An 8,643-nucleotide genomic window follows, 5' to 3' on the forward strand; every position below is an offset into this window, starting at 1 on the left:
GATCCCCCCTGCCCCATAGATCCCCCCCCGCCCCATAGATCCCCCTGCCCCATAGATCCCCCCTGCCCCATAGATCCCCCCGCCCCATAGATCCCCCCCCGCCCCATAGATCCCCCCTGCCCCATGGATCCCCCCTGCCCCATGGATCCCCCCGCCCCATAGATCCCCCCGCCCCATAGATCCCCCCCCGCCCCATAGATCCCCCCTGCCCCATGGATCCCCCCTGCCCCATGGATCCCCCCGCCCCATAGATCCCCCCGCCCCATAGATCCCCCCCCGCCCCATAGATCCCTCCTGCCCCATAGATCCCCCTGCCCCATAGATCCCCCCGCCCCATAGACCCCCCCGCCCCATAGATCCCCCCTGCCCCATAGGACCCCCCGCCCCATAGACCCCCCCGCCCCATAGATTCCCCCCTTCCCCATAGATCCCCCCCCGCCCCATAGACCCCCCCGCCCCATAGATCCCCCCCCCGCCCCAGGGCCGTCCCCGCCCCACACGTGTCCCCACGTGTCCCCCCCCCCGTTCCCCGGGGCGACCTTTGAGTCGGGCAGCGCCCGCAACAACCGAGCGGGGACACCCGGGGACGGCGACACCCGGACGGGGACACCCGAACGGCAACACCCGGACGGGGACACCCGGACACAACCGGACACAACCGCGCGGGGACCCCCCAGCCCCACGGGGCCATGGCGGGGCAGGCGCTGCTGTCGCTCCTGTCGCTGCTGTCGCCGGTGTCACCGTCGCTGCTGTTGTTGTCACCGTCGCTGTCGTTGTCGCTGCTGTCGCTGTCGCTGTCCCCGGTGGCCCCGGTGGCCCCCGCGCCCCGGGCGGCCGAGTCGCTGCTCAACGTCTGCCTGGACGCCAAGCACCACAAGCAGGAGCCGGGCCCCGAGGGGCTGCTCTACGGGCAGGTAGGAGCCGCCGCGCCGTGGGGCTGCCCCATAGCGCTGCCCCATAGCGCTGCCCCACGGCTGAGCCCCATAGCACTGCCTCATGGTGCTGCCCCATAGCACTGCCCCATAGTGCTGCCCCATAGCGCTGCCCCATGGCACTGCCCCATAGCGCTGCCCCATAGCGCTGCCCCATGGCTGAGCCCCATAGCACTGCCCCATGGCTGAGCCCCATAGCGCTGCCCCATAGTGCTGCCCCATAGCGCTGCCCCATGGCGCTGCCCCATGGCGCTGCCCCATAGCGCTGCCCCATAGCGCTGCCCCATAGCACTGCCCTATGGCGCTGCCCCGTGGAGCCACCCCACAGCACTGCCCCATGGCGTTGACCCACAGCTGAACTCCATGGCTCTGCCCCACGGCTCAGCCCCACGGCTCAGCCCCACAGCACCTCCCCATGGTGCTGCCCCACAGCTGAGCTCCACGGAGCCACTCCGTGGCTGAGCCCCATGGTGCTGCCCCAGGGCTCTGCCCCATGGAGCCACCCCATGGCTCAGCCCCCCGCTCCGCCCGCAGTGCGCGCTGTGGAGGGACAACGCGTGCTGCACGGCCAACACGAGCGAGGCGGCGCACGAGGACCGCTCCTACCTGTACAACTTCAACTGGAACCACTGCGGGGTCCTGCCCCCCAAGTGCCGGCGCCACTTCGTGCAGGACACCTGTCTGTACGAGTGCGACCCCAACCTGGGGCCCTGGATCGACCAGGTGCCGTGGGGCAGGGCTGCCCCACTGCGAGGGGGCAGGGGGTGGAGCGGGGTGTGGGGCAGGCTGTGGGGCTGGGTGTGGGGCAGGTGTGGGTCAGGCTATGGGGCAGGCTATGGGCGCAGCTGTGGGGTGGAAGTGTGGGGCAGGCTGTGGGGCAGGGTGTGGGTGTGAGGCAGGTGTGGGGCAGCTGTGGGGTAGTATTGGGGGCAGGCTATGGGGCAGGCTGTGGGGCAGGCTATGGGCGCAGCTGTGGGGTGGAAGTGTGGGGCAGGCTGTGGGGCAGGGTGTGGGTGTGGGACAGGTGTGGGGCGGTCTGTGGGGCAGGGTGTGGCGCGGAGGTGTGGGGCAGTCTGTGGGGCAGGTGTGGGGCAGTCTATGGGTCAGTCTATGGGTCATGCTATGGGTCAGCCATGGGTCACGCTATGGGGCAGGCTGTGGGTCAGTCTATGGGTCAGGCTATGGGGCAGGCTGTGGGGCAGGGCACAGCTATGGGGCAGTCTGTGGGGCAGCTATGGGTCAGTCTATGGGTCAGTCTATGGGTCAGGCTATGGGTCACGCTATGGGGCAGCTATGGGTCACGCTATGGGGCAGGCTGTGGGTCAGTCTATGGGTTACGCTATGGGTCACGCTATGGGTCAGTCTATGGGTCAGTCTATGGGTCAGCCATGGGTCAGTCTATGGGTCAGTCTATGGGTCACGCTATGGGTCACCCTATGGGTCAGTCTATGGGTCAGTCTATGGGTCAGCCATGGGTCAGTCTATGGGTCACGCTATGGGTCACGCTATGGGTCAGCCATGGGTCACGCTATGGGTCAGTCTATGGGTCAGTCTATGGGTCAGCCATGGGTCAGTCTATGGGTCAGGCTATGGGGCAGCTATGGGGCAGGCTGTGGGGCAGCCCGTGGCGCTGACCCCCCCACACCGCAGAGCGACACGAGCTGGCGCCGCGAGCGCATCCTGCACGTGCCGCTGTGCAAGGAGGACTGCGAGCAGTGGTGGGAGGACTGCAGGGACGCGCTCACCTGCAAGGACAACTGGCACCGGGGCTGGAACTGGACCTCGGGTGAGGACACCGGGACCGGCACCGGTACCGCCGGGACCACCGGTACCACCGGGACCACCGGGACCACCGGGACCACCGGTACCGGTACCACCATTGACGACGTCACCGCAGGCAGCAACGCGTGCCCGCGCGGCGCGCGGTGCCGCCGCTTCGAGGCCGTGTTCGGGTCGGCGCCGGCGCTGTGCGAGCGGGTCTGGTCGGGCTCGTACCGCTACTCGGGGCTGCGGCGCCGCAGCGGGCGCTGCGTGCGGCTCTGGTGGGACCCGGCGCTGCCCAACCCCAACGCGGCCGTGGCCGAGCGCTACGCGCGGGGGGACGCGGCGCCGGCGGCGCCGGCGGTGCCGGTTCTGGTGCTGGTGCCGGTTCTGGTGGTTCTGGTGGCGCCGCTGCGGCCCTGAGCGACCGGGACGCGGATGGAGGAGGAGGAAGGTGAGGGGGGAACCGGGGTGCGCAGCTGGATGGGGGAGGCACAGCTGGATGGGGGAGGCACAGCTGGATGGGGCACCGGGGTGCACAGCTGGATGGGGGATGCACATCTGGATGGGGGGTGCACATCTGGATGGGGGGTGCACATCTGGATGTGGCACCGGGATGCACATCTGGATGGGGCACCAGGATGCACATCTGGATGGGGGATGCACATCTGGATGTGGCACCGGGATGCACAGCTGGATATGGCACCGGGATGCACATCTGGATGGGGGGTGCACATCTGGATGTGTCACCGGGATGCGCATCTGGATGTGGCACTGAGATGCACAGCTGGATGTGGCACTGGATTCACATCTGGATTTGTCACCAGGACGCACAGCTGGATGTGGCACCAGGTTCACATCTGGACGTGGCACCAGGATGCACAGCTGGATGTGCGCCCAGGGGCACATCTGGATGTGTCACCAGGACACACATCCAGCTGTGGCACCGGGATGCACATCTGGATGTGGCACCAGGATGCACATCCAGATGTGGCACCCAGATGCACAGCTGGATGTGCCCCTGGGATGCACGTCTGGATGCACATCTGGATGTGGCACCGGGGTGCAGCTGGGTGTGTCGCCGGGATGCACATCTGGATGCGGCACTGGGATGCACAGCTGGAGCCCCCCCGGGATGCACGTCCGGATGTGTCACCGGGATGCACGTCCAGCTGTGCCATGGGATGCACATCTGGATGCGGCACCGGGATGCACATCTGGAGCCCCCCGGGATGCGGCGCCGGGATGAGCGCCCGGATCCGGCGGGAATAAAGGCGGCAGCGCCCGGAGCGCCGGACGGGATGAGCGCCCTCGGCCTTGGGGACAGGGGACACCGGGGACGGGGGGACGTTGAGGAGGACCTGGGGACCTTGGGGACATGGGGACATTGAGCAGGACGTGGGGACATTGAGGACATGGGGACATTGGGAATGTGGGGTCTTGGAGACCTTGGGGACATTGAGGAGGATGTGGGGACCTTGGGGACATGGGGACGTTGAGGAGGATGTGGGGACATTGAGGACATGGGGACCTTGGGGACATTGATGAGGATGTGGGGACCTTGGGGACATGGGGACCTTGGGGACGGGCGGACCTTGGAGACTTGGGGACATGGGGACCTTGGGGATATGGGGACCTTGGGGACTTGGGGACATAGGGACACTGGGGACATGGGGACATTGGGGACCCTGGGGACATGGGGACCTTGGAGACTTGGGAACATGGGGACCTTGGGGGCATTGAGGAGGATGTGGGGACATTGGGGACATGGGGACATTGGGAACGTGGGGACCTTGGGACCTTGGGGACATGGGGACATGGGGCTGAACTGGGTTCAATGGGGATCAGCTGGGCTCAACTGGGCTGAGCTGGGCTCAACTGGGCTGAACTGGGTTCAACTGGGTTCAGTGGGGATCAACTGGGCTCAACTGGGCTGAGCTGGGCTCAACTGGGATCAACTGGGCTCAACTGGGTTTAGTGGGGATCAACTGGGCTCAACTGGGCTGAGCTGGACTCAACTGGGCTGAACTGGGTTCAATGGGGCTCAACTGGGCTCAACGGGGATCAACTGGGCTCAACTGGGTTCAATGGGGATCAACTGGGCTGAGCTGGACTCAGCTGGGATGACCTGGACTAAGCTGGGCTGAGCTGGAGTGAACTGGGCAGAACTGGGCTGAGCTGGGTTGGACCATCCTGAACTGGGCTGAGCCAGGCTGGACTGGGCTCAACTGGGATGACCTGGGCTGAACTGGGTTGGGCTGGGCTGAACTGAGCCAAAATGGGCTAAGCTGGGCTCAACCGGGCCGAACTGGGCTGATTTGGGCTGGACTAGGCTGAACCAGGCAGAGCTGGGCTGAGGTAGGCTGAAGCAGGCTGAACTGGGATCAAGTGGGCTGAGCTGCGATGAACCAGGCTAAACTGAACGGACCTGGGCTGAGCTAGGCTGAACTAGGCTGGACTGGCCCAAACCAGGCTGACCTGGGCTGAGCTTGGCCAGGCTGAGTCCTTCTTTGCTCATCTACGGTCGGGTTAAACTGGACCAGGCTGAACCAGTCCAACCTGAGCTGGTCCGAGCCAAGCCAGGCCATGCTGGACCTACTGGGCTGGAGCGAGCTGAGCTGAGCCGGGCTGAACCGGGCTGTGCTGGGCTGAACCAAACTGGGCTGAACCAGGCCAGGCTGTGCTAGGCGGAAGCGGGCTGAACTGGGATGACCTGGGATGAACTGGGTTGGACTGGGATGAACTGGGCTTATGTGGGCTCGACTGGAGACCTGGGATCAAGTGGGCTGAGCCGGGCTGAAGCAAGCCGAACTAGACTGAACCAGGCTGAGCTGGGATAAACTGGGGTGCCCTTGACTGAGCTGCTACGAACTGGGCTGAGTTGGACCGAACCGGGCTGAACTGGGCTGCACTGGGGCAGAATGGGCTGAGACGGGGTGAGCCGCACTGATGTGGGATCAGCTGGGCTGAATGGGGCTGAACCGGGCTGAGCTGGGCTGAACTGCGCTGAGCTGGGATCAGCTAGGCTGAACTGGGCTGAACTGGGCTGAACCAGGCTGAACTGGGCTGATCTGGGCTGTGCTGGGATCAGTTGGGCTGAACTGGGCTGAGATGGGGTGAGCCGCACTGATGTGGGATCAGCTGGGCTGAATGGGGCTGAACCGGGCTGAGCTGGGCTGAACTGGGCTGAATCAGGCTGAACCAGGCTGAACCGGGCTGATCTGGGCTGTGCTGGGGTCAGCTGGGCAGAACGGGGTTGAGCTGGGGTGATCTGGGCAGAACCGGGCTGAGCCGGGCTGCACTGGGATCAACCGGGCTGAACCGGGCTGAGCTGGGATCAACTGGGCTGAACTGGGCCGAACCGGGCTGATTGGGCTGCTCTGGGCTGAGCTGGGCAGAACTGGGCTGAACCAGGCTGAACCGGGCTGAACCAGGCTGAACTGGGCTGAACCAGGCTGATCCGGGCTGAACCGGGCTGAATGGGGCTGAACCGGGCTGAACCAGGCTGAACTGGGCTGAACCAGGCTGAGCCCCGCTGCCGGCTGCAGCCCGCGCGGACGGGGAGCTGGACCGGGTCCCGGTCCGTTTATCCCTCCATGACCCGGGACAGGGACCGGGGACACCGGAGCGGGAGGAGGAGCCGGTGGCCCTGGTGGCCCTGGTGGCCCCGGGGCCATCGGAGGGACCCGGATGGGACGGAGAGTTGGACAGGGAGGAACCTCGGGAGGATCCACAAGGACAAGTGCAACTGGGCCGTTCCGGGCCGAACCAGGCCAAATTGAGACAGGATATACTGGGCTGAACCGGGCCGGGCTGTGCTGGACCAAACTGAGCTGGACTGTCCCGAGATTGGCCATGCTGGGCCGAACTGGGCCAGGCTGAACCGAGCTGCACAGAACCAAGCTGGGCTGTGCCAGGCCGAACCAGGCCGGACTGTGCTGAGCTGAACCAAACTGGGCCTTACCTGGCTGAACCGTGCTGGGCCAAACTGGGCTGTGTTGGGCCAAACAGAGCTGCACCAGCTTGACCCAAGTGGCCGCGTTGTACTGGGCCAAACCGGGCTGTGCCAGGTCGAACCAGGCTGTACCAGGCTGAACCAGGCTGCGCTGGACCAAACAGGGTGTACGAGGCTGGGCTGTACCGGGCCAAATCAGGCTGCACAGGGCTGGGCTGTAGCAGGCCAAACAGGGCCATACCGGGCCGTGCTGTGTTTTACTGGGCCAAACCAGGCTGTACTGGGTTGAATCAGGCTGCACGGGGCTGGGTTGTGCCAGGCCAAACCAGGCTGTGCCGGGCTGAACCCAGCTGAAGTGCGCCAGGCTGTATCTGGCCGAACCAGGCTGTACTGAGCCGTGCTGAGCTGTACCAGGCCAAACTGGGCTGTGCTGGGCTCAACCCTGCTGAATGAGGCTGAGTTGTACTGGGCCGAACCGGGCTGTATTGGACCAGATTCTTCCGGGCTGAACCGGGCTGTGCTAGGCTGAACCCTGCTGAACTGGGCCGAGTTGTATCAGGCTGAACCGGGCTGTACTGGGCCAAATTGGGCTGTGCTGGGCTGAACCCCGCTGAACCAGGCTGGAGTGTACCGGGCTGAACTGGTCTGTACTGGGCTGAACTGGGCTGAACCGGGCTATATTGGGGTGGATTATACCGGGCCGAACCGGGCTGTCCCAGGCCAAACTGGGCTCCATTGGGGTGGATTGTACTGGGCCGAACTGGGTCAAACAGAACCAAACCAGGCTATATTGGGGTGGGTTATACTGGGCCGAACCAGGCTGTACTGGGCCGAACCGAGCCAAACTGGGCTATATTGGGGTGGATTGTACCGGACTGAACCGGGCTGTGCCGGGCCGAACCGGGCTATATTGGGGTGGATTGTACTGGGTCAAACTGGGCTCTATTGGGGTGGATTGTACTGGTCCGAACTGGGTCAAACTGGGCCAAATCGGACTTTATTGGGGTGGATTGTACTGGGCTGAACGAGGCTGTACTGGGCTGACCTGGGCTGAACTAGGCTATACTGGGGTGGATTGTACTGGGTCGAACCGAGCTAAATTGGGGTGGATTGTACCAGACCGAACCGGGCTGTGCCAGGGCGAACCGGGCTATTTTGGGGTGGATTGTACTGGGCCGAACTGGACTGTGCCAGGCCGAACTGGGCTATATCGGAGTGGATTGTACTGGGCCAAAACGGGCTGTGCCGGGCCGAATCGGGCCAAACTGGGCTGAACTGGGCTATATTGGGGTGGATTGTACCGGGCTGAATCGGGCCAAACCGGGCCAAACCGGGCTGTATTGGGGTGGATTGTACTGGTCCGAACTGGGTCAAACCGGGCTATATTGGGGTGGATTGTACTGGTCCGAACTGGGTCAAACTGGGCCGAATCGGGCTTTATTGGGGTGGATTGTACTGGGCCGAACGAGGCTATATTGGGGTGGATTGCACCGGGCCGAACCGGGCCGAACCGGGCCGAACCGGGACAAACCGGGCTATATTGGGGTGGATTGTACTGGTCCGAACTGGGTCAAACCGGGCCGAATCGGGCTTTATTGCGGTGGATTGTACTGGGCCGAACGAGGCTATATTGGGGTGGATTGTACCGGGCCGAACCGGGCCGAACCGGGCCGAACCGGGCCAAACCGGGCTGTATTGGGGTGGATTGTACTGGTCCGAACTGGGTCAAACCGGGCCGAATCGGGCTTTATTGCGGTGGATTGTACTGGGCCGAACGAGGCTATATTGGGGTGGATTGTACCGGGCCGAACCGGGCCAAACCGGGCCGAACCGGTCCGGGCCCCCGGCCGTCCCTGGCCGCCCCCCCCCGTCCCCCGGTGCCGGTTCCGCCGCGGCCGCCCCGTCCGGGTCCTGCCCCCGGCGCCGCCCCCGGCGGGCCCGGCCCCCGGCCCGCCCAGCCCGGCCCGGCCCAGCCCGGCCCGGCCCGGCCCGAGC

General features: G+C 65.1%; 1 protein-coding gene across 1 annotated transcript; it reads left to right on the forward strand.

Moving 5' to 3' along the window:
* The first annotated feature begins 689 nt into the window (after positions 1-689).
* LOC148592706 (folate receptor gamma-like) lies at positions 690-3,116 on the forward strand. The gene is made up of 4 exons (XM_088534061.1): positions 690-914; positions 1,467-1,655; positions 2,583-2,718; positions 2,830-3,116. The coding sequence occupies exons 1-4, from the start codon at positions 690-692 to the stop codon at positions 3,114-3,116; spliced, it is 837 nt and encodes a 278-aa protein (XP_088390187.1).
* The last annotated feature ends 5,527 nt before the right edge of the window (positions 3,117-8,643 follow it).

Source organism: Tinamus guttatus, unplaced genomic scaffold (assembly GCF_059628265.1).
Source record: "Tinamus guttatus ecotype Peru unplaced genomic scaffold, ASM5962826v1 Tinamus_guttatus_pri_ptg000533l, whole genome shotgun sequence".
In the NCBI taxonomy this organism is placed as follows: domain Eukaryota; kingdom Metazoa; phylum Chordata; class Aves; order Tinamiformes; family Tinamidae; genus Tinamus; species Tinamus guttatus.